Consider the following 26,770-nt stretch of genomic DNA (forward strand, 5'->3'; position numbering starts at 1 on the left):
TTCTGCTTCACCAGCTTCCTGCTTTGCTGGGCTTCACCTAGAGTGACCCACACAAAGTGGGCAGAGCACAGGGAGCCTCCAAAGCACAATTGCCATCAGGATCATGAAGGCACAAAAACTGATTTTCACTCTTTCCTCCTTCCTTCTACTGTGAAGGTGCCCAAGTAAGGACATGCCCAAAGTCAGCTAAAACTGGACTGCTGTAATAGCAAATTCTACTGGAGGAAAAAAAATGTGTTTTAGTAGTTTTTCAGGCCTAGAAGGACTGGCAAAGCTCCTAGCCTGACCTCCTGCATACCAAAGACTGCCGCAGAAATGCTGAGATGGCTCCTCCTTGTAACCTGCAGTGAGGCACTGGCAGGCCAGGGCAGGTTCCTGACCAGGAAGAATGAAGGGTTGTCACAGCAGGTGACATACGTGATTTCTTTCCTTACAACAAGAGCAAGCAACTCTGTTTGAAATTCATTCATTAAGTCGCATTTCCCCAAGGCAACTAGGCCTCTAAATCTTGAAAATCTCCTCTTCTCTCCTCCCTCCAACACTTTTGCCCAAGGAGAGGAAGCTTAACACTTGCCTGCCAGTTTCTTCTCTCTGCAATCTCAGTTCTCCCCTGGTTGCTCACATTAGCTAATTCCCCTGACCTTATGACTCAGCTTTCAGTCTTTCCTTTCCCTGAGGCAAAGCTTACATCATCAAAGAATAGGTAATGAGTAGAAAAACTCAATTTATTTGGACCAGCTACTTCCATCTGCTTTCTCCAGCAATATTCCCTTAAAGCATCATGTTCTCCCTCTTTCTTTTACACTTACCAACTCTAGACCAAAGTGCTGAGTTCTTATAGAAGAATAGCAAAATGGAACCACAATATTGTCCATATTCATGACACAACTACCTACATTATACGCCATGATTTGAAGGAAGGGAGAGTGGGGAGTAGCAGCAGCCTTCATGACCCACTTGTCTCACCCCATTCAGCCCCAATCCAGTCAAACTGATTTTCAGCAAGAGCAGCGTTCCCTCATGAAGAAAATACACATGACTAGGATGTATTTAATCAGAGGGTACAGAAGGAGAGATCAGATGGGACCAAGAGAGTGCTTAAAGGCTGAATAACAAATCATGACTGTGAGGCTCAACCAAATGGCTGATGGATTGAGCAAGGTACAAATTTGGAGACCGAGCCAGAGTTTGCTAACTTCCTAGCTCCAGTTTCCCATGAGGGAACCCTTGTAGTTCTTTAAGGAGCACCCGATCTACACTTCTCCTGTGGGCTTCACTTCCAAACAATAAAAACATACAACTCTCATCTAAATGTTAAAAACCATAGCTAACTGCCACAGAAAAAAATGATACTGCTAATTCAAGGCAAGAGTCACAGTAGCTATTTCCTAGAGCCTTTGATACCAAAGGCTATAGAATTTTTCTTGCTTCTAACAACAGTACCTTATCCATGGCAGAGTAGAGGCAATGTCTAGCTGTCAGACAATCCTCTCCACAGCCGATCTGAGGAGCAATGCACTGCTACAGCACAAATTCTCTACTTTGCCAGACCTGTTTCTTCTTTTGCCACGGAGGATGCTAATTATACTTTCCAATATTCTTACAACTTTTTGAGAACCTCAGGAGAGAAGCACTATACAAAAACAGTATCATTGCTTATGATGAATGTGCTGGTTGCACGTGGTGAGAGCATGCAAAATACCTCATAGAACCATAGAATTGTTTGAGTGAGAAGGGCCCTTTAGAGATCATCTAGTTCAACTCCGCTGCAAAGAACAGGATGAAGTCACAGGTGGATTGACAAAAAGAAGAGCAAGAGCAAGGTAGGAACTAGGATAGACAGGGCAGTTCTTAAATAGGTCACCTATTCTTGTGTGTGCCTTAAAATTATAAAATTAGCAGCCTTCTTTTTTGTGTTTAAAATGAGGCCTGGGCAGTCTGCTCAGTGTGTTTCTGCTTGAGCAGAGGAGTTGGACCAGATGACATCCAGAGGTCCCTTCCAACTCAGCCATTCTGTGATTCTGCAAAAATAACTGTTTCTGTCAAAGGAGGAAGTGTAAAGGATGAAAGAAACCAGTGTCCCATGCCAATAAATAAGCTCATACGTATAGAGCAAATCGTCTAATGGAGACTAGATCTGGCACAAGCAGGTAAGCTTAGTGGACCCTGTGTGTGGGTTTGCATGTGAGAGGAGAGTGATGGCAATCACCAAGCCTGGCATGCCTTGACACTGAGCAGAGTGCTGCACATATGGCCATACTGAACCATAGGGGAGGAATAAAATGGCCCTTGGCCATGCCAAAATCTGCTGAATTATGTGCAAGAAATGTAACAGCCATGGGAGGGAGCTCTTAATTTATGGCTGCCTTAGACGTGGTAGGGTTTTCTGCAGCCCTTGAGTTGAGAGATAAAATTAGATTGCAAAGGAAAAGTGAAACAGCATTTAACAGCCACAGCCCACTGTTTGAAATTACGAAGTATAAAATGAATGCTAATTTGAAGAAGGTTGAGGAGGGAATTTTCCCATCCCCTCTTGCCTACCACACTGCATCACACACTGCAGTGAGCTCAGGTGAAGAATACAGACTCAAGCATTTGTCTAACACAACTTTCACACTCATAGTGATTATGAGTGGAAAAACCCAGAGAATGAATAAACCCCAAGGAGTCTTTCAGAAAGTTCAGAGTGGAACATTGTCAAGAGTAGGTGTCTGCTGCAGGCCTGTGTGAACTGAGTTCTTTTTTCCTCACCTCTGTCATCTAAGCCTTCATTTGCGCTGTTATTCCATCACTGATACTGGCTCACTGAGCAAATGGCTTAGGAAAAAGAAAAGCCAAATGAAAGGAAAATACTTCTTCCCAGTCTGTATCACTTGAAAGGTACAGCTGTATGAAAACCATGTTTTATTTCACAGAGCAAGGGTAGATTAGGATCAGGTGCTGTGATCAGTTTTAAAATATATTTTAACACTTCACAGAACAGGATGTGGCCCAAAATCATCAGATTATAGTGACTAGCATGAAGAAAGGCAATGCACCTCAGCAGTGGTGTGGTTAGAAAGTGTGATAGTTCTTCATCTGAGAGACAAAGTACAAAAGTACTTCTTCAAAAGGCTGTGCCTACTTAAAATGCTTTTGAAGGAAGAAAAATTATCCTCATTAAAAAGAAAAATAAATCCCTTAAATTCCTCTTGCAAAAATGCTGGAATGGTCCTTTTGTATCTCCATCACTCCTTAAAATTTAGCAAATTTGTTAAACTCTTTCTCAGGAACTCGAGTAGATTTGGTTATTAAAAATGCTAATAATTATTGTTTTTTAACAAATGAAACTAGCTACATGCTGAAAAATATATAGGACAGAATCTCAAGGATTCCATTTCAGAAATTTCAGAAAACAAATGTTGCATTATTCATCTGTGATTTGTTTGTTTGTTTGTTTATTTGTTTGTTTTTAAATTCCCTGGCGAATTTCAACTGAAGTTAGAAGAAATAAATCCCTACAAGTTTTCAAAAATAGTAGTGTCTGAATGGGAGAAAGACTCAACATGGTGCCTCCATTGTGGGGAAATGGCAGCAGTGAAAGGGCATTCGCTGTCTGGCAGTAGGCAGCAGGTCTGTCAACACAGATGAACTGGACAGGCACAGGACTGCAGAGAGCATGCATGGTTTTCTATAGCTGCTGAAAACAAATGCTGAGAAATTAGAACAGTTCTTGGGTGGAAACAAGAGGAGTTAGCAGGAGTTAGCCCTCAACTCCAAACATTCATTAAAATAGTTTCAACTGCAAAATTATTCCCTGGCAGTGTACGGAAGACCCTTGTAATACAACATGCACAACAGATGAGACAGAGACATGCAAACACCACTTATCTGTGTTCTTATATCTCCAATTCCCCTTTTCCCCAGTAACTTCAGTTCAATATATTCCCTTTGGTGACCCTCATGGAGCAAAGACATCCAAGCTCCTGTTGATTGGCCAGGCTCTCTCCAGAGTATGAGATACAGCTGAGGAAACCGACCCTACTGAGAAAACATAAGAACTTGAGTTTCTTCAGTTTTCTCTGGAAAGCTCATGTTTACCTAGAAGCAGCACATTCATTTAGATCTGTCTCCAGGTTCCACAGACATAGACTGTCTGTGGTCACACAAAAAGTCTGAATGTTCTCCTGAAGACTAAGAGAATAAGACTTGGTTTCCACATCCTCGATCCTACACAGATAAGGCATGCACAGAAAGAAATGCTAAACAAAAGCTGTATTCTACATCTTACTTGAGAAGGAAGGAAGAGAAAGCAGAAACACCAAATAAAAAAGGAAGGAAAAAAATAAAGCAGCCTGAAAATATTCCACAGATTCTCAGAGGTATGTAGCCCAATTATATAAAGGTATTTAAATATGGTACATAAGGAGAGAAGAGTCAGAGCCACCCCTATGATTCCACACAGCAACATCCTTGCACAGCATTCATTCTTCTTCCTGGTATGGATTTCATGAAGAATTTTAACAGAAATCTTGCAGGTGACAAACAGATGTTAAAGATACTTTTAATGAAATGGTCTGACCTATGTATCAGATCATACAATAATGCAAAATCAGAAACTGTATCGTTTATTCAAATAAGAAGATAGAGAAACCAAGAATGAGATGTAATAGGAAAAAAATGATGGCAAGCACAAGTTACCTGAATTAAATGTAGAGATGAAGGAAAAAATTCACTTACTATTCCAAAGTACACTGACAGTTGAAGGATACCTTTTAAAAAATTCATTAAAATGACAATCCTAAAAATTTATTTTTCGATTACTCATCTGCAATAAGAGAATAGACTGAAGTAGATGTCCTATTGAAATTTTAAGCTAATAAACAACAGCAAAAAAAAAAAAAAAGGCCAATAAAAAAGCAATAGACAATTACAGCTTTACTGTAACCCTTTAAGGAAAATTTGTAGCATTTTCAATTATGTAAGTGAAAAAGAGTATACATACACAGAGAAAAAAGATAAAGGCAGCTAAATTTTTTCTTTACTGGGACATTTATAGTCAAGATTTTTCAGAACTATGTGTTTAAGCTGAGGTTCTTCAGTTAGCTCTTATAGTCAGTGAATACCCCAATGACCCTCTGGAGCATCTTCCAGTTCCAAGGGCTGTGGAATAGTCACTAAAGACACTCATTTCTAGGACTGTCTGATGGACTTATTTGTGAAGAGCTTGACCTGACTCTGAAAGATAAGGACAGTATGAGAAGATGCAGTATGTCAGACTCATACCCTGATAAGGAAATTCTGATATCAGGCTCAGTGTGCTCACTGCATATTCTTTTTCTTTCGCTGGGTTTGCTGACATGAATTAGGGTATGTACAAAAAATTACTACAGTTAAAATGACCTCCTAAAACTAAGAGAACTAGTAGTGCATTCACTAGCTGGTTAGGAGCTGTACAAGAATAGGCTCTGACTTTGCCTCCTGCTCTGCATGATGGTTCTCACATGTCCCTCTCATTCTTCTGTGTCATTATATTTGTGAAACGGAGATAAGCTGCTCTGCCTGAATAGGGGCTGAACAGCTGTGGAGAGCTCTTGAGCATCTTGAGCAAGAGTTTGCTATTGCTCTCCTCTCCCAGGGCAAACTCTTTCATCTGGATTGTTGCACTTGCTGACAGAGCTAACACAGTCAACGGTGAACTGAAGCTGATCTCTCTTCTCTTCCACATGAGACCCTGACTCAGCCGCTCCATGCCTTCATTTATCAGGTAATATTTACTAGCTTAGTCAATACAAACAATGAAATATTTCAGATTGGAAAATCAGCATTTTAGAGTCTCTAACCTAAAGTACTTTATTCTGTGGAGACCAAGGCTGTGGGAGTCAAGTCCTTTTAGGCAGAGCAAAAGCTTAAAATTAACTGTCAAGCATCATGAACAAGCTCTAAACCAAAACATGGCCAGCAGAGAGAGTGATCCATTTCCTCATGTCCAGCCAGCTGTACAGTATATAAACTCTGTGACAGGTGGCTCATGAAAATTTTCTTCTCTGCCTCCAGAGAGAAGCCACCAGTAATAAAACTCCATAACACAGTTATCCTGGTCATAGTCTGGCTTGACGTCTTCACTCTGCACACTGTGGAACGTTAACTACAGCCTAAGAGTAGGAAAAGAACTACTCCACTACTGAAAAGCTTAGGGAGGATTCATTCTCAGACAGAGCTGATTCATGAGATCAAACTTGCAAGAAATCTAGATCAGAGCTGCAAGGAAAGGGGCTAGTCAGAATGGGATTTACAGGAGATATCAATCCAATATTGCTAGATATGGGACACCTTGTGGTGTGATACTTGCCTGCTTCCTGAGTCTCCTGGGCCTGCTACCTGAGACCTGCCTGTTTTTCCTGGACCCACTGTCGGGGTTGCCTAATGTTTACCTACTTGCTGCATAAGACCAGCCATTCTGTCACCACCTCCCCCTGCGCCTTTACTCCTGCCATGACCTTGGACTGTCAGAATGGTGCACAATGAGACACTGCTGTATCCTTGGTGGTGACCATTCCCACTTTACATACTTTTTGCTCTTTTCCTATCTTTCCCATTGCCTGCCTTCCCAATCACTCTGATTCGTAATAATCATCAGCCTTTCCCTTCCACATCACTTAAATGATAATAAACTGGTCAGATAAAATTTGACCTCATTTCGGTCTCAGTCTCACTCCAGGTATATCAAAGAATCTGCCCTCTTGCTTTGATAATTGGAGTGAGACAGTATGTACTTGTACTGAACTAAAGAAAACATATGGCACTGCTTCTGACTAATGCAAGCTCAGAAGAGATATTCCTTCAGGCAAACAAGAATTGTTTAATCAAGAATTAGCAATTCTGCAAGTAGCCATGCATGGGCCATTGCAGGATAACATGAATTTGCTGATTGCACACTGCAATTACTTCAAACACAGAAAAGTGCACAGGTAATAAGACTGTGAAACAAGTAGCTTTCCTTTCCTTCACTTGGAAAGCAGGGACAGTAATACTGAACCACATTCAGATGATATTTCAAAATATATCCAGAAAAGGTGCACTACTTCGTACGGGCACTTATATGTAGATGATTTAACCATGAAGATGCCAGTGGCATTATAGAGACAGTAGGATGTCTCATAAAAGACACCTTGAGCTCTCTTGTATCACTGGTATTGTCTTCACATCTCATGAGACCCTCATGTTCAAGCACTAACCCAAAACATGTGGTCAGCACAGACTAGTGCCCTACTGCACCATGCCCAGCTGGTTATGCTCTGGGAAACAGCTTGAGTAGCACTCCAGGAAAAGCCTCAGAGCTGCAGATCCCAGTCAAAAATGCAACCCTAAATGTCTTATTTTTGGTATTTATTAACCACCTTCCAGAACCTTGGGCTTCAGTTGTAGGTGACTGGTTTTCTCTCCGCTTTTTATAAGAAGCTTGAGATATGAACTCAAGGCCTGTTGTTTTCCATAGATGTGAAGGCTCCAAAAGTTAGGTACTGATACATCTATACATCCATATCTGCACTATCCACTGTAGGCATCTGCTCTCTCTAGCCAAAAAGGACACTTGTTACCCATGAGATACAGCAGAGAGGGAAGGGCAGCTTATTGTAGCATGCAAGACATCAGACCTGTTGCCAAGAATTTGGGAAGCATCTGGTCAAATTAATCACCTTTATCTGCATTTCAGACTGTACAATCGAGACAATCGTACTTATCCATGGCTTTATCACAAGCTGAAAATGATCTTTTCACTCCAGCAAGCTCTGAAAGCATCCTACGTTAGGTGAACCACACAGGAGTCAATCATGCCCAGGAGAATGATCATTAGCATTCAACTTACTTAGAGCTGAGAAGCAGTAATAGGAAAAGTCCAGTGGGAACTTATTAGTTTCTTATTAGTACTCTTCTTAATATGAATTAGCAGCAAGAAACTAGAAAGACCAGACATCTGATCATCTTGCACTTAGCTTTTGCAGAACCATAATTATATTAGATTATAGGAAAAAGTGAGTTTCATGCAACGTTGTATCATCAGAGATCACTAAATATTCACTAGGTTTGGGGACCCCATATTATTAAGCTCTTCTCTAAAACAGACTTTACTGGACACAAATAAGGTCACAGGACAACCCTGGAGGCCACAGCAAATAAGAAATATGGATATTGGAAAAATTTGCCACAAAGCAATTTTTCCATTCCACCTCAAGAATGGTGAAGAAAATGAAAAAGCAGACTTTCTAACGCTACCTCAGGGATGAATCTACAAACTGCAGAGCTACTGTAAGGGGGTCTTTTTCTGAGCTGGTTCTCTTTCAGATGGGCTGGTGACCCTTTCACTCAGAGCTGTGGGTGCAGTATCAGTGAGTCTACATATTCATGTATGCACCGTATCAGTGAGAAGTGGGGAGCAACCCCTCTCTTTACACAAAAAAAAATGTGGTCATCAATGACAAGGTTGCTCTCTTGCATCTCAAAGCTGCCACACACCAACAAGTTGAAATATCTCATCCAAAGAGTTATTTCAGACAGCGTTCAGCAGCAGTGCTTGGACAAAGAGTTAACATTAAGTTTCCCCAGTAGCGCTGTTCAGTGCAACAACTCCTCTGTGTGGCATTAGACATTGACTTCAGATGCTCTGGGTTGAAGCTTTGGCTTCAAAGCTTTGGGTCCAATTTTCCATTTTGGTGCAACTTACGTTGGTATTACAAGTGGATTTAAGAGCCATTCAAACAAAGCAGCAAGTGTTCTTACATCTGCTTACGATCTACTTCTTCCATTAATTTTCCTTAGATTGCATAATATATACTAGATGAAAGAATCAAACTGTAAGGAACAAATATTGTGCATGTATGGGCAAGTAAACCAAGCAGCACGTTCTCATAGAAGCTGTAAGAGCTACAACCTGTTCCTGGTCTTACAGGTCAGCCACTACAATGTAGGAGCCAAACGTGAGCTCACTTCTTTGCTCCATCTTAATTTTTCTGAGCAACCTTAGGGAAGGGCTGTACTTCCCCCTGTAAAGCAATTTATGCTGAGGTTATCAAGAACTTGAAAAGCTGGAAGTAACTTGCTGAGATGAAACAACAGACTCCCATCTGCTCCAGGCTTTGTGCTGACAGCTGTTCTAAACCACTGCCTTCTGCCTCATGCATCAGGCAGCCTGGTTCTCACCTATTGATAGTACGCCCAGCTGGGTCTCTGAAGGTGTGAAAAGCGTGGCTTCTCTATTGGGCGTGAAGGAAGATTTCTCCTCAGAGGCTCCAGATAACAATGTCAGCTCAGGTACTGCTACATGTGGTGCCTGGAATTTCACAGCATGCTTGGAAAACATACGCAGGTACAAAACCTCTGACATGCAACAACACTATCCAGTAACCCAGACCACCTTACCACCGCATAGGAAGGACACAACACTGGGTAATTTGACTGCACAGACCGTGTAAAAGGACACCTCTGACAGAGGCATAAGTGGAAAAACAAGTTGACAGGCCTGTTACTGACACCATGTTTACACAGAGCGTAGTGAACTTTTTTCCTCTCTCCTGTGAACTGCGCTTGAAAGCTTGGTTATTTTTCTATCTCTTTTCTTTGTAACAGAGCATAATATGAAAATAATTAGACTTAATGAATTCTTATTCCTCTTTGAGGCCACTGTAAAATAGCTGTGTAAGACTAGCAGGAGAGTTAGTGGAACTGGCTCTCTATATAACAGTATACTCATTCTTCCTTTTCCCAGAGCATTAGTGGTATCTGCTTTGACTCGAAATTGCAGAGAAAACAGAAGATTTGGCAAACTAAAACATACACATGAGGTGGGATTGACAGCACTCCAAAGCTGCATCTTAAGTTATACGTTAAAGTGATGAACAGCATACAGCTTCTATGGAAAAAGCCAAATTGTTCCTGTTTCCATTGTCCATTAGCTCACAATTCCCTTTTCAAGCAGTCCATTGGTCAAAGTGGTAAGCCTGAATGTTATTCTGTACCTCTGTGGTCGGGCTTAGCTGCAGCACTGTAACTTGAGGCGTGAAAGGCCAGGAACATTTGTTAAAGGTTTCCACTACAGAGCAAGAGCTCTCACTTTTTGCAGCTTGAAATGAACCCAACTTGCAGCACAGAAGCAAGTGCAACCACAGTGGTGTTTGAGCAGGAAAAGCCTTCACAGGGGGGCTAGTGAAGGATGGGTGGGGGAAAGGAGGTGGTTCTGTCACCAGAAAAAGTACTGACACTCTATTTTTTCCACTTGCACTCAACCCCACCATGACGCCCCAAGAGTGAACACAAGAACTGACCACTGAACAACAATATATAAGCTCCGTGAAAGGTGCCTCACCATAACCACTTTCTTTTCTGCCTCGAGAGAGAAGCCACCAGCAATGAAACTCCACACCACAGTTATCCTGGTCATAGTCTGGCTTGGCGTCTTCGCTCTGCACACGGCAGAAGGTAAGAGTACACCCTAAGAAAGGAATTGCTCCTCACTGCACTACTGGTCTGAAGAATCAGGCAGGATTCATTCTCAGACAGAGCTGATGCATGAGATCAAACTTACAAGAAATCCAAATCAAAGCTGCAAGGAAAGGGACTAAAGCAGAAGGGGATTTGTGGGAGATTTCATCTGATGTGTTGATTAGTAGGTTGGCTTCTACCTCAATGCAAGGAGAGTTTTCTATGCCTTATAATCCTTACAGAGTTTCTGTGTCTTCTCTCTCAAAACCATGAAAGCTTGAAGATGCAATGCAGTGTGATAGATGCTCCGTCCTTGGAGACATTCAAGGTCAAACTAGAAAGGGCTCTGAGCAACCTGATGTAGATGTAGGTGTCCCTGTTCATTGCAGGGAGTTGGACTAGATGGCCTTTAATGGTCCCTAGGTTCCTTCCAGCTCAGACAATTTTGTGATTCTATCATATATATTTTTTCAATTTTTATTTAAACTCAGACCATATAGTCACAAACAATTTTGATGTCCCGAGATGTTAGAAGTTATTCCAGTTCTGCATATTGAATATTTGCTTCTTTCTAAACAAGTATTTTGGAATGAACAGATTAGAACAAAAAGTGCAAAGAAAACAGGGTATTTATAGAAGGTTTTCTCTCCTCCAGGTTTCATACAATTTAATATCTTGTTGGAGATCACTTACACGCGCTGAAATGAACCATGTTTATTAGTTATACTCTGAATGAGTTTACAACTAGTGATGTCTATGTCCATGACTTTTGGATTAGGCTATATGTATCATGTAAATCTACTACATGTAGCACACTTACACAATTGGCTTCATGCAAAAGAGCACAGAAAAATCACAGAAAACACTAATGCAAGCCATCTGCAAACCCACAAAAGCATGCAGATATAAAAACACTTCACAAAACCACATGAAAACCAAACTGAGACCTGCTAAGCATTCATAAAATGATGTATCCACATGCTGAGTATGTTATCTTAGTGCCCCTAGAGTTAAATCTTTCTACATTCTCATATTTTGATTAATGCTGCTGCTGTTCATCTCAGCAACACGTGGCTAAGTGCTACCAACTGACAGTTTGTACTGTCATGTTCCAGGATATATAGTTTGGTTTTGTTCTCAGTTTTAGAGAAGCTCTGCAGGTATTCCTTGTGTTATTCTTTATTCATTTTTCCTGGAAAGGATGTAGTAGAAGGATACGAAGGCTTTAGTATAAGGGATATTTTCAGGGATAATAAAAGCTGTGCAACTACCTTTGAGCACTTTAATACTACATTTTGAAAAAGCAACTTGAGGGGTGTGGTAAGGTATGTTCTTGTACTGAACTGCAAGAAAACATACGGCACTGCTTTTGACTACTGCAAGAAGAAACTCCTTCAGGCAAACAAAACCCCAAGAGTTAGCAGCTCTGCCAGTACCCATGCACTAGCCATGCTGCAGCCTCTCTGCAGGCTAACGTGTTTGCTGACTGCACATTGCAATTATTTCAAATTAAAAAAAAAGCTCACAACTAATAAGACTATTCAAGGAAGATGTTACGGTTAGCAAATTAGTACCTGAACTACTTTTGGGCTTCTCAAGCCAGCTTCTCTATACATTCCTCAAGAATAAAGCTCACAATATAGCCACATTCTGTTTATCCTGTTGTGCCTTTCCAAATGTATCTTTGATTGGTGAAGGAAAACCAGAAGCAGAAGCTTCCAGTAATATATATGTGCCTCACTTAAGCAGCCATTTCTTATTATTACTATGTAATGTGACAGCTGTCCAGAGAATTTTATCCTAATGCTGCCTCCTTATTAGCTACAATAGCATTTCCCTGAAACATGCAAATTTGGAGGAAAGAGGGGATTGGTTAGCACTCTATTGGGTCTGATACTAGATTTGCAGCAAGCGTGCAATGCTGTCAGCATTCTGCCAGTTGTATCTCCTATATTTCAACAGTTAGTATGTGTGTTGATGTGTTTTGGTGTGTTTTTAAATGCTAGCTTTGGATGCCCATTGAGAAAGACGCAGCTTTACTTACTTTTCCTTCAGATGGATAGCAGGGACAGTAATACTGAACCACATTCAGATGACATTTCAAAATCTATCCAGTAAAGATGCACTACTTCATATGGGCACCTATATATAGATGATTTAACCATGAAGATGCCAATGGCATTATAGAGACAGTAGGATGTCTCATAAAAGACACCTTGAGCTCTCTTGTATCACTGGTATTGTCTTCACATCTCATGAGACCCTCATGTTCAAGCCATAGCTGGAAATCAGCTGGAACTCATAATTTAGAAGAAGGTTTTGTGGTTAAAATGTGAATACAGTACTGACTGCCTTTGTCATTCATCTGTTCTGCCCCTTGCAGGAAGCGCTGCAAGTCAGTCAATGCGCAAACTGTCCTGTGTAAATCTGTCTGCACAGAAGGTGGACATCAGAAGCATCGTCAACTATGAAAAGCAGAAAGTTCCAGTAGAAGCTATCATGTAAGTATCTAACCAATTTCCAGACTCAACTATACAAACAAGCTTCCATCAAAAAGGGGAAAGGTATCAGAACACCTTTCACAGCCCAGCTTGCAGACTCAGGCTCATTCAGGTCACCCTTCCAGTTCCCTGTGAAGCAGTCAGTCACCTACTGAGAAGGAGAGAGGCAAAAGGTAGAATAACAGAGAGTCTGAAGACACGTGTTGCTCACAAAAGCTGGCAGAATTCTCACGGGACAACTACATCTTTCTGCCCAAAAGGTAGAAGAAATCTCAGGGAGGGCTTAGGCACTGAACAGAGCCAAAGTGAGGGGTCCAATGGAAGAGTGTGGAATAACTGTAACACCTGGTAGGAGATGTGTTTGGCCTCTGTATCTCACAGGTGGTTTCTAATCAAATCCAGGACACCTATTCCTAGGAAATAACTGAGCATCACAATTTCACATAAATTCTCAGGTTATAAGGAATGCTACATTTTAAATTAAATATCAGCATGTATGCACGTCACCACATATATTACATACTTACCCATGCCATGAATAGGGAACTGATATTGCTAGCTCTAGCATGCGATATGATTTTACCACACTCGTCCTCATGCCCTGCATATAAAAAACAGAACAGCAAACCTGGCTTTGGAGACCAGAACTTAATGGCTGCCTGGCTTTCCTTCCCCCTGCAGGTTTATCACCACAAATGGAATCAAGATCTGTGTGCACCCAGATCAGAAATGGGTGCAGGCCGCTATAAAAAGAATAGACAGAAGACGTACTGCCAGAAGAAGATAATCCTATCCTTGGCAGGCACCTGAGGGCAACAAAATGGAACAATCATCACTGCCACACACAACAGGGAAGAAAGCCTTGGTATCCACTTGTAACTCCTACTGGCAATAAATTCTCTGAACAAAAATGAACTCGCTGGAATCTATTAATCGCTGATTGAATGTCTGCTGACTTCTTCATGTTATAGCTGGACTCTGATACACCATTTTCTGTCTGAAATGCTTGTCAATATTTATTTACAACTGAATGTAGGTATCTTCTCACCTTTGCTGTCATGACTAGTACAGAATTTAAGGGTGAACAGCAGATGGTTTCACATGTTATAGGGAAGAAAACTACTTCTCACAGAGATGGAAAAGAGTAGACCTCCAGAATGAAGGGGGGTCAATGTTCTGCACTCTGTGCCGAGATTCAGAAGGTTCTATATGATTTTACGGTTACTCAAACTTACATAAACTATATGAAATAGTGTCAGACAATCACCTGAACAGTGCAATATTCAGAAGGAGATCTGCGGGCTTTCTATTCTTATGTGTAGTATTGCACTGTTGGCTCAGATTTTAGACTCATGCCATGGTGACGTATGCATACTCTCACCAAGGGATGACCTGGAGCAAATTCTGGGCAAGTTTAAGAATGCAACTCTAATCAGACTTGTTCTTGGGAAGACTTATCCTACTATCCGACTTTCATTAGGTTATTTCAGTTACATCTTCATTTGAAACAGAATTGGGGAAAAATAAGGAATCTCGGAATAAGCAAGAACAAACCATGGCTGGACTCCGCGCTTCACTGACTCATACGAATTCCCTATCCAGAAAACAAAGTATTTATACATGTTTACTGATGTTTTAAATTCAATATATTCTACTAATGAATTTCAATACTTTTAATAAAGTTACTCTAAGCCTCAAATCAGACCAAACATTTGTCTGCTCGTCTGTAGTGTGGACTGGTGAAACACGTACTGAGTTCACAGCTGAAAAGTGAAGTCTTTTGGGCAAGCCAACAAGAGCTGACACTGCTTCCCCCTCAAATAATCTGACTCTGGGCTTCCTATATCATATTTCAGCTGTAAAACCCTTTACATGAGACAGCACCTCATCAAAAGTTTGGGTACTTCAAGTCAGGCCTCAAACAACCCAATGACGACCCTCATTATCAGAAGCAAATACACAGGAGCTCTGGGTAAAGAGAGAAAACTGGTGTCCAGAGAACTTGAGTGCTGGAGGACAGCTATAAGCATAGAGACTTCAGGCACAAACTTTCCACTGTATTACCCACATGCGTGTAGCCTGTATCGTGTCTAAAACATGGGCTTTCATCACAGAACCTCTCGGTGATACACATGAAATTACAGCACTTCCAAACAACGCTACAGAACTAAGATCACGTTCCTCTAAAAGCCAGCCCTGAGCGTTTCCAGCTCTGTCCTATTTGCACACAGAATTTCTCTCCTGTGGTTCATGTCTTGTCATGGCTTAGTCCTCTGAAGGGAAATGCGTTCACATTTCAGTATGCAGGACAGAAGGTTTTAAAGCAGTGCTACTGCCCGGGCAAGGAAAAGGATGACTGCATATGTCACACTACAAAACAGAGCTGAAATCCTCAGCATCTACACTAAAAGATAGAATAAATGTTACAACAAGCCTAGTAAGAAGACCTTTACATGTTTAAAGCAATACTGAGATGTTTCTGGAACATGCCAACATATAAATCAGCTTTCTATCATTTTGAATTGCCTAAGAGAAGACCCCAGTCCCTCATCTTATAGACAACAGAATCACTTATGTTCTCTTCACCGTTATCAGTACATTAGCAGACTACAAAACAAGGCTACCTTTGAAAGTACCTCCGTGATATGTCTCAGACAAATACAATCTGCTCCCACTTATGAGAGCAGAACTGACTTAAAACATGATTCTGGCAAGCAGGACTTTAAAGCTCATACTCAGTAGTATCTTATCATGGAATTAAACTCTAAGTGAATATATTATTTTTTTATTTTGAGAACCGTAACCTGGGGATATATTAATTAAACATCACACAGCAATTAATATTTTATATCTGCTCATCTTCATCACAGTTCATGAAATAATTAATAATAGCTTTTAAGAATGAATCATCCTCCTTAATTGCACCTTGTTTGTTACAAATTGCAAGATCTGTAATGATCCTTCTGCTGTTCTTGGAGAAAACTGCGGCTGGCCAGTACATTCCACATCTATTTCTTCCAAGTCACCAAAGACTTCTCTGTCTTTCTCTGCCTATTTCACCCCTGTCCTTACTGTAGTTCCAGGTCTGTGCTATTTTTGTCATCTCTAGCTACATATAACCTCAAGGTTTATTTGTACTAGAACTGCTCCTGCCTAGTTCTTTTCCCAGAGGCTCTCAAACTGCTTCTGGAAAATATTACTAAAACCTCTCACACACACACACACACACACACACACACACAAAATGAAGAACTAGAGTGCTGCCGCTGTGTTGGAGGCAAGTAAGGGCCACAGTCCTAGCCTCCATGGCATCCTTAGGAAACATCCCACTAGGAAAAATAGAAGGCTCCAAGGTGCTTTTGAAGATCTGGGGCTGTGGTTGCACTGATGACCTCCTTGCACCTGCCTGCCCACTTATTTCTTCCCCAAGCGAGGTAGGGATCATGGTGACTGCTTCCCTTTCTGCTCATCCTCTGCTAGTCTTAGTCCAGTAATATGAACATTGATTTTGACTCCTTTTGTAAGAACTGTGGTTTCCTTTGTCAGGGGGGACTCTCCAAATACACATGGCAGAGCAGCGGGCAACAATGTTTGAAACAACTCAATCATTTGTCTTCTGCCACACCAAAGGGACAGAAGGGATGTGCTGTGAAAAGACCTTTAGCAGAGGAAAAAACCAGCAGATAACACTGTGGATTCAAGTACTCTAAACATTTATAGCTTCACCATCTTCAGAGAGGGTAAGGACACACTCCTTCTGTGCATGGGGACTTTCTGCATAAAATATACGTCCTGAGCAGCAAATTTATGTAACTGCAGTGGTACTGTTTTCACTGTTTGGTTATAATTATGGAACTGGAAAGTTAAATTTACAGTAACAACCAGCTCTCACCGAAACCATCGTTATATCACTCAATCTCAAACTCTCAGTGATGAACTGATTCCTTGATCATGTTTTTTTGCATGACTTCAGTCTCCATCATTTGTGTTTTCACCAGTTGATCATATTTTAACAGATTGTTCAAGACTCTATGTGAGAAAAAGAGAAGTATCTCTGTACAGATATTAATGCATCAGTGAGGCTACTCTGCCAAATATTGTTCCATGACATGAAATTCATAGTAATTGAGGAGATAAAAATACTTTCCTTGTCTCTTTCCTGTGAAGCAATGCATCACATGGATTTTGGAAAGTTAAACCTTGTATTTAAATCGCAAATGAATTAGTTACTTAACCCAAGTTACTGAGGTTTGCTGCACATGACACTAATTCAAATTTTATGGTAAGCCAGTATAGTAGAAGGTGAGGGGAAAGGTAGGGAAATAACAAATAGAAAAGCAGTGTCAGGGGGTTGTTGCAGAGAAAGTAGTATGAATTAGCTGCCATTGTGTTCTTCTGAAGTCTTTTAAATACTCACTTTCTCCCTTGAGTTATTACCTCTGTTTGTTGCATGTGTTTTAGGGCAAGTTTCTCGTTACCTTGAGGTAGTAAAGGCTAAAAAAATGTGCTGTAAACCTAGAGGTCCTAAGCTTCCACTAGTGAATTTTCAGGAACCAGTAACACCACTACATTGCTAGTGGTTGTCAGTAATTCAGAATGAAAGTTTTAGCTGGGCATTTGATTTCCATGGAGTGGTAAGAATGCATATTACTACAATGGGCATCATCATTGCTGCTCACTCCAGTAAATCTGTCTGCTCTCTAGGTATGACTAAGGCTCTTCTTGCAGCAATACTTGTCCTGTTTCAAGGCACTCTGCTGTTTTCTCTTTCTGCCTATTGTGATGCCTATGTACTTACTAAGAGCTATTTATGTCTGCTGTTTCTCACCCCTTCCTATCAAGCCATCCGTGCCTTCAACTTGTACTTTGGTTTAAGAGATCTGAGAATAAGGGAACAGACCTGTTGGGTCAGCTCCTACAGAGGCAGCACAGTTTTCAAAAATATTCTGTTTTCATGGCATTGTTTACCTTCCCCATTTCAATTAAGAGTTAAAAGCAGCATAGAAGAAACAGAATGCAGCTAACACCCAAGTAGTGAAGAAGGACTATTTTTCCTAATCCTTCTAACTATCTGCTTGAGAAAACATTAAAAAAACGAGCCCACAGGTTCACACTAACAAAAAACAGTGTTTCCACATTTGTACAATCTGCCTGCATGCTTCAACATTTCAAACAGGAAAGGAAGTATGGCAAGCAAACTCTTCTGCTAATCATTTCACCATAGTTAGAAAGAGTATACATCAGGCCGTATGAGATCCCACCTAGAACATGACTAGAGCAAACCATTCACCTGATCTCCAGGAAGGCTGAGAAGCATGTTTCTTGAAACAGTGAGTAACTATCCCAATATCAAGTACGTGACTGCAATTTAAACAAAGCTCCCCAGTTCGAGAAGCTCATTTGAGACATTTGCAGAGCATGTGTTCTGGTTGGAATTCTACTTCTTTGCTCTATTCCTTCAAAGAGATCATGGACAACAGGATCGTATAGCAGGCCCTTTCCTAGACAGGTTTTGTTTCTCCTCTGTCTGTGTCTTAGAATAAAAGATTCCAGACCAAATTATTAAGTGTTCTATGCAAAGAAAAAGGCTAGCCTTGTCATGAGACACAAGAAAACAACTCAAAAAATACATATTGACTTACTTTTACATTTTTTTTGTGCAGTGGCTGTCACTTGATTTGAGCTAATTATTATGTATCATTAATTATTTCTTGCATTAAGTCTCTAAAAACTAGGAGGGAAAAAAGGCCATAAAAGCCATTTTACTTTTAGTATCCCAGTAACTGAGACAGATCTGAAAACTTTCTCCTTGTCTCTTGTTTCCTGAGCCTTCTGTAGTTTTCTTGGGAGGTGGTGGTGGGGAAATCTTTCTTTTTTTCCAAGCACCTGCTGCATGATGTCCACCCTGCTGCCAGCTCCCACGTGCCAGCCACTCTGAGACTGAGTTACCTTATCCTCAGTGTTGGTGACCTACACTGCTTAGCACCTTTCTGTCCTGTGCGATAAGAAAATGACTGTTACTAAGGCTCCAATCTGATTCCAGGCATAATCCTACCAATAAACAAACTCTGAACAGGAATTGACACAGCATGAGCTGCCAGTTCACATGGTATTATCCTTAGGGTGCCCTTTCTAGTGTCCTGGTCTGATGGGGTTTGATTTATTAAGGCCTTCCAGCACAGCATCTTTCATGAGGACTAGTAAAATATTGCAGACCTCCATTTCAAGATTGTTATTATGCTAGAAAAAAGTTAACTGGTAATTATTTACTGCATAGTAACTGATGCTTTTAGTCATGGTTTGTATCAAGAAGAAAAACTGAGTCCCATTTAACGTTTTATAAGTCACAATAGCTTAAAGTGATTTTTAATATTTTTTTCATCTGTTTTCCAATTTGCAAAGTCCTCCACTATGGAGGATGGCCTCATGAATGGATTAAAACTGGATTTAAATTCAGTCCAGCTCAAAGCCTGGTAATTACACAGGAATAGCCTTGAGAAACGTTAGTGTGCAGTCGCTACAACAAATGCTGATAGCTACACTCTGAAATGCTAAACTCTCTCCCAAAGTCAGAGAGATGTTTCCAAGATGATGAAAGGATCTCATTCTCAGAGTAAACTCTTGAGAAAGATTGATCAAGTCAGAGATTTCAGATAATAGCCTAAAATCTACAATTTCATTCTGTTGGCTAAATAGTGATACTGATGCACTTATATCCACATTTTTGATGACAAAATTTAGGTGAGATAAAACTCTTCTGACTATTGCCTTTTTTGACAAAGCTGAAATTTGTAACTAAAGATTTTACTTCCTGATTTTCTACATAAAAAGATATATTGAATGTCTTAATATTCACTAGATCTTATTGATCTACTAAGTTGCTTTTAAAAATTAACAGTGTAAGAATTTTGGTTTAAGATATGTATTTTATGGGCTTGGATTTAACTTTTTAAATGAAAAGCTTTCAATTGGAGGAAAAAAAAAACTAGGATAAACTTCACTTTTAAAACTCAGTCTTTTCTCATTCCTCCCTTTTGTGCCTACAATTCAGCTTTTAAATCTACAACCATAAGAAATAGTTATCAGAGAAAATATTAGAAAAAAGCTTTGTAATTGCAACAAAAGACTTTAGTAGATGCTAACTGGGTTATTTCATCTCAAAAATCACATAAGAGATCTCAGTACTTCAGCTGACAGCCTGGATTTACAGAAACAAATCTGCAAACTCTCCAAAATGTTTTGTTTTGAAGCCCCACAAACTTCCATGTGGCTCTCTATTTGTGCCGCTACAAAAAAGGCATGATTCCCAATGTGACTTATGGAGATGATTATGTCCTGCAGGACAGTGTCTTCTGCACTTTCCCTCAGATGTCCCATGTACTTTGTGGTATCAGCCTGAGCTGCCTGGAGGTCAGGAGAAAGCAGAAAAGCTTTGATGAATGCCACTCACAAAGTGGATGTGCAGTGTCCCTTCCAGAGCTGCTTCTAAAGATATCACTGAGAGTGACCGCTGACTTACACAGCCTGGAGTGATTGGAGCACCTCATTCCCATTTCCATTAACAAGAATATCCTTCCCTGAATGCATACTTTCTTTTTTTTTTCAGTAATTTCTTGGTCAAAGAGTTAACCTTGCTATTCCGTGTCTCTGCGGGGCACTTTACGTACAATGTTCAAAATCGAGATAGCGCAGTACAGCAGAAAAGTAGCTAAAATAAAACTTACTTCAGAGAACGTTAACCACAACACGGTTTGAGCAGGAAGAACCTTCATAAGGTGGCCGCCAACAGGTAATGGACAGGAAGGAGGTGGTTCTCTGTCACCAAAATTCACATTTTCTTCATATGTAACCCCTTCCCACTACTCTATTAACCATTTGGCAAAAAGGGACGTGACCACTGGATAGCAACACAAACTCCATGAAAAGGGGCTCACATTAATCCCTTTCTTATCTGCATTAAAATAGAAACCACCAGAAATTAAACTCCGTATCACAGCTATCCTGGCCACTTTTTGGCTTGGTAGCTTCACTGTGCACAACAATGAGAGACACAGGTTTTTAAGCCAAAAGGAAGACAGGAATTCCCAACACTATTGCACCAGCGGTCTGACAAGTTCAGGATTCATTCAGGCCAGAGATGAATCCATGAAATCAAACCAGCAAGTACTGTGCTGTAAGCATCTGCATTATACAACTAGCTGGTTTTGTATGGTGTATGCAAATGACAAGTTAATTTGAAAAGGCTTGCTACAACTTCTACGGTGCACTGCATGTTAGAAAGCAGAAGCACAATGGCTGCTTAGCTTTGCTTCTCCGTTAGTCCCTTACTACAGCACACTGCAAGATGAGGACTGACCTCCAGTGGGTGCAAGATGCCATGAAAACATCAGGCAAAAGACATGTTAACAAAGAACTTTCCAGCAGTCAGAAGAGCCTCAAAGTGCCCAAAAGCCCTAACACACGCAAACGGCACAAGATCCAACACTGTTAGGCAAAGACCCCCAAGAGTTCCTCCCAAGGACTGCATTTTCCCCAAGGACCATTTCCATTCCTAACACTCCTCTCAAAACCACATCATCTTCCAAATATATTCATAAGGCTCCATTTGCTCCCAAACCTACCCTCTCTCCCAGCATCAGATGCTCCCCAAAATGTATCCTCAAAATGGCTCCCAGCACAGCTCCCAAGACCACATGCCTTCCTGAGGCAGCTCCTAACGTTAAGCATAATTAGAACCACACAGTCTCTCTCCCAAACGTACTCTCATAGCCACAGCTGTACCAAAACCTACACAGAGGTGACAGTGCAAACAGCAGCTAGCTAAACATGGTATCAAATATATAAAGAAAATATATAGGTTACTCCACAAGTAATGCCTCCTATTTATTTCCGTGGAAACTACAACAGACACAAAGAGCACAGTAACACTATTTGAGACAGCAAATTCTCAGCTACAAAACACAATTTTTCAATATAGTCACCACCATTAACTATGAATTCTTGCCAGCCATAAACAAGAGCCTGCTTGTCATCCTTTAAAAATCTGCATAGCTGTCTGGAACATGACTTGTCTTTCACATCACTGTCTCCACTGCTGAAACACACCATCCACTGCCTCACTGTGCTCACATCCACCATATGGTCTCCATAAATGTTCAGCAACTGCCAAAGAATGTCAATGGGTGCCTTTTTTTTTTCTTCTGAATGTAGGATTGCTTCATACACACTTCCATGTCAGACTCCATTTTGTCAGATGGCCCCTCTGCTGTCATCTGTCACATACCAACAAAATATAAAGAAATATTTGTGGGAAGGTTCAAGCTCTGCTGTCATACCACAAACATCTGCCTCTGATGTTGTCAGCCAACATAATAAAAGAGAAGGCATTACTTTTGGAGCAGTTATCATGGTATACAAACTACAAATACCAACTATGGGAAACCACTATTCACTAGGTAGAAAGGAAGTCTCTGTGCAAACACAGGCTCCATTCAACCCTATATTTCCACTTGAATTTTGGAGGAATAACTACTGTGGAATGTTAATATAACTCTCCAGCTGCAATTGCACCATGTGACAGAATGCCTGCATCATACTGGCCATTGCTAGAGGGGTGGAAGGATGGATGGGGTTTGAGTTCTGCAAGACAACAGCTCTTTGAGTAAATTCATGCTTGCTGAATAAGCCAGAACAGCTCCTTGAAGCCACAGCATATTATTTCACTCATAAAGAGTGAAATAAATTCGTAAAGAACTCATAAAAAACTTATAAGGAATGCTGCTTATGGAGCTGAAGAGGACGTTTTGTTGTTGGAACTTTGAAATATATTTATTTTATTTACTGAAATAAAAGGTAGGCCAAAACAATTTGAAAATTCATGTTCACCTTGGCCAGTGATTGAGTTGAGAATACGAACAGCTTATCCCACAAAAATCCTGAAATATTTAAATGCTTCAACTGTCTGTATTTGCATTTCATATTAAAATCTTAAAAAAAAAAAAAAATTCCGCATTTAATTCAAAAATACCTTTGAAAGCCTGAAAATTAAAGAAATGACTAAGATTAATTTCCTGGAAGATGTTTTTTAAGTTTGTGTCTTGGTGTAACTTGAGTCCAAATGTGGAAAGAGTATTCTCACAAAACCTCCCATATCCTGGCATTGGTGCTAACATGGTGTGGGATGAAATATTAAACATATTAGCTGTTACAATTAGTGAAGGATGTGAAAAATCTGAAATCAGGCTGGGGAACTGAGTAAGTTCCAGTAATTCACTTCACACTGGCCTATTACTAAATTAGTCCAGCTTAGCCCCTACTAAGTACCAAGGGCATTTAGGAGGGCAAGTACAGAAATGGAGGTGATTGTAAATATTTGAGGGCAGCAGAAATAGCGTTCTGATTCATTTTTGAAGCCACTTGACATTTACACATACAACAAAGTGGTGGGCTGACAACAGGGGGCTAATGGAGAGGAAAATACATCAAAGAGGGAAGCCACAATGAACAAACCAATTGTTGCATGAGGGTGGCTGGGGAAGGTCCAACAAAATCTCATTTTTATTCAACAACTGTGGAAATTATCTTGCAGGATGCAGCTTGCTTCAGTGTTCAGTGATCCTAGTCAGGCACTGCCCTCAAAAAAAAAAAAAAAACAAACACAAAACAACTACCACCACCAACGAAACACACAGATACCACGCTCACTGAAGAGCAGGGAGAAGAAATGAACACACTTAGTTGCACTTTTGAATTGCAGTTTAACACAGTGAGGTGTTATTTATGATCACCTAGCCACAATATACCTTTTAGCAAATATTTAAGAGCTGCCCAGGCTTACACTTATAAAATCAGTTCTTTGATTAGAGAACTTAGTGACCAAAGAAGGAAGAATACCCTTAAACCTAGGAAGCTTGTAATTCTGGGAGTCAATTAAAAATATATTTAACAAATCAAGTAACATGCAGTTATTTCCTTACGAATTTAAAGACACTGCTAAATGAAATAGGATGCCCCTAAGGAATGCAAATTCCCTTTGTAACAGCACATCATCAAAAGAGGAAGGGATGGAAAGGAGGGAAAGTCTGTACTGTTGTGGTTTAGGCCCATGATAAGTTAATGACATCTGGAAGAAAACATTACCACCTTAACGCTGCAATTAGTTCATTTCCCGTCTCACTTCTGTTATCTCAGATTAATCTTCTATGGCCATGCTCCCTATCTATCCTCACTGTTCTACTGTAAACAAAAAAAAAACTATCCTGTGTTTCAGCTGGCACAAACCAAAGTTCTTTCATGAAGCCTCCTATTCTAAGTATATCCACTGTCAAAAGGGGCCTGTTTTTGCCACAAGAACAGTCTTTGCAGGCATCTCTGGAAGAGAAGGAATACTTTCTAGAGCACAGCAAGTACAAGCAAAAAAAAACCTCATCTTCCAAGTTTTGTAACTTTCTTGAAAATGCTGCTGGACTCTCTTTCCAAATTCTAGATCTTGTGGACTAAAAATGCAGTGCTATTTATTTGTCTAATTATTATCTTTCACTCAGCTGTGATTCTGGGACACAATCAAGTTCTTCTGCCTGTTCATTTGGTGCTATTTATTATTTGGCAAATACCAATTACAGCTTCTTGGTCATCCCTGTGACAGACAGGTGTTGTTGGTGCTCCTGCAGTCAAATGGAAACCTGATCCAGAATTATTCACTCAGCCCAGCAGCACCAGACAATTACTACCCTCTTATTTGGACTGAATTCCCTTCAGTGCCAGCACATATTTAGCAGAATGCAGATGAAGAACTTGTTGAATTTGGCCCAGTAATTTTCATTTGCCAAAATCATGATTGCTGTAGCTGATTATTCCTATGGGAACTCTTCACTGTTGCTCAAGTGTGAATTATTGGAAAGTGTTTCACATTTGAAAAGAAATGATTCTGATCTTATGGAGCTGGATGTGGGAGACTAATGCTACTTTTGAGATTGTTTGGATCAACTAACCTTCAGTCCCTTTTCTCTGTCAAGCTCTCCTGTGAATTTCTTTAGCACTGTATGAATGACTGCCTTTCTGCTTCTGCTCCTGAGTGGTATGGACAACCACAGTTGCACAAGATTCATGTTTACTTCAGTCAGAGTTATACTTTCAAGTCTCTAGATGCAAGCTAGTACAGTCAGTGAGGAGCCAGCGAACCTCCACATACAGCTAGGTAAGGTAAGAAGGCAAAAGAACTGCCAAGTATGAAATAATAATGCATGAGACTGCATTTCCATGTGAGCTACTCCATCTCTCTTCCTGGTCTCAGACCAAGTCAGCTAGAATTACAGACATGCAAAGAAACATCTCTCTTTACTGTGCTTGGGTCAGATTCTTTGGCGTCAATCATGGATGCCCCCATTAACTTTCAATTCAGCTGACAGAAAATAGTCCTGCAGTTTAAACTCACAAATTACAACCTTAACTGCTTCATTTCATTCTGCTCTTCACTCTGAAAACATGTGCTGAACTGATATTAAGCTTGCAGATCAAGAAGGAAGTCCAAGCATCCACATAAACTCCTGCAGGCATACCCTACCCACTGAAATTGCTGGTGATGTTCAGCCTTTCTGTGGGAAGAAGTAGCATGCCTTTGGTATGCCCAGTGACTATTCAGGTCGCATGTGCTTCCTCTGGGATGGAAGGTTGAACAGTCCTTTTATCAGAGCCGTTATGCCAGTGACCATCCTTTGCTAACTTTACTTGCTTAGCTAAGCATAAGCAAAATTCTCCTCCTTACACAAATGATTCCAGTGTTGTCAAAAGCACTTTTTTTCCTTCTTTTTAGCTATACAGCAGGAGAGTTCTCCACTAAAACAGTTAAGTCCCATATGTGATGTGATGTGGAAAACAACCTACATTCTAGTAGCACTTTGGCCAGCTAATGGACAGTAATGCATGCCAACACTGCTTGTGGATATCACTGAAAGGTCTAGAGCTATCTCAAGGACCTTGAACTGACCTTCCTGCAGAATCTCTGGATAAACCGAGCTCCTGATCTCTTGGATTTTTCTATGTTTCATAACCTCCTCTGGGTGTTTTCACAGGTTGCATTGGGCAGCGTGGATCTAGATTTTATAAAGAATCTCTCTTCTTGCTCTTTCAGGTAGTACCCATTAAACAGTATTGTGAATCCTGAGAAGGAAGACTAGTTTTGAAGGTGTTCAGGCAGAAAATCAGGTTGGAGGCCTGTGAGTCTATAGATCATCTCAATACTTTTATATTGAATTATAAAACCAAATTACTTTTCATATGGGGGATACTCTGTGGTCACCAGCTTGTGACTAACAGGAAAAACAGCCAAGGGCTGTAACAATAAAGATGCCAATAGTGTTTCTATAGCAATCTTTACAAGCTTTATTCTTTTTTTTTTTTACAGCTGAGAAGGTAGGATGGTATATGCAAGGCTGAAAATTCAATCTGTGCTTGTTTTGTGAGTGCAGTGCACTTTCCAGCTATGGTCAGGTGACTCAAAATATAATGTTCTCTCCCTTCTAAACCATATAATGAGCATCAGAGAAAAGCTCAGCTGGCAACATAAATAGGATGCCTTCTGCTGACAAGAAAAAGACGTTTTATTTTGAAATACATTTATCAGCTATTTGCCAGGGGCAAACAAGCCCTTTCTCCATGTTTATTTATGTAATCAATGCTAAGATAAACTTGATTCTCTCTCATTTTCAATTCAAGGCAGTCCATTGTTTTTCTTCATATCATTATGTTAGCCATTGTTTAGCAGAGTACAATAAATGGAAGAATTTTGTTACACCAATATTCTTTTTTTGGCA

General features: G+C 40.4%; 1 protein-coding gene and 1 long non-coding RNA gene across 2 annotated transcripts in view; one reads left to right on the forward strand and one right to left on the reverse strand.

Moving 5' to 3' along the window:
• LOC149919814 (uncharacterized) overlaps window positions 1–26,770 on the reverse strand; it is a 97,316-nt gene that overhangs the window by 66,770 nt on the left and 3,776 nt on the right. The window lies entirely within an intron of this gene.
• On the forward strand, window positions 10,283–14,658 carry LOC116242384 (lymphotactin-like). The gene is made up of 3 exons (XM_031613099.2): window positions 10,283–10,455; window positions 12,842–12,959; window positions 13,641–14,658. The coding sequence occupies exons 1-3, from the start codon at window positions 10,386–10,388 to the stop codon at window positions 13,744–13,746; spliced, it is 294 nt and encodes a 97-aa protein (XP_031468959.2). The 5' UTR covers window positions 10,283–10,385; the 3' UTR covers window positions 13,747–14,658.

This window comes from Phasianus colchicus, chromosome 1 (assembly GCF_987193195.1).
Source record: "Phasianus colchicus chromosome 1, bPhaCol1.hap1.1, whole genome shotgun sequence".
Taxonomy (NCBI): Eukaryota; Metazoa; Chordata; class Aves; order Galliformes; family Phasianidae; genus Phasianus; species Phasianus colchicus.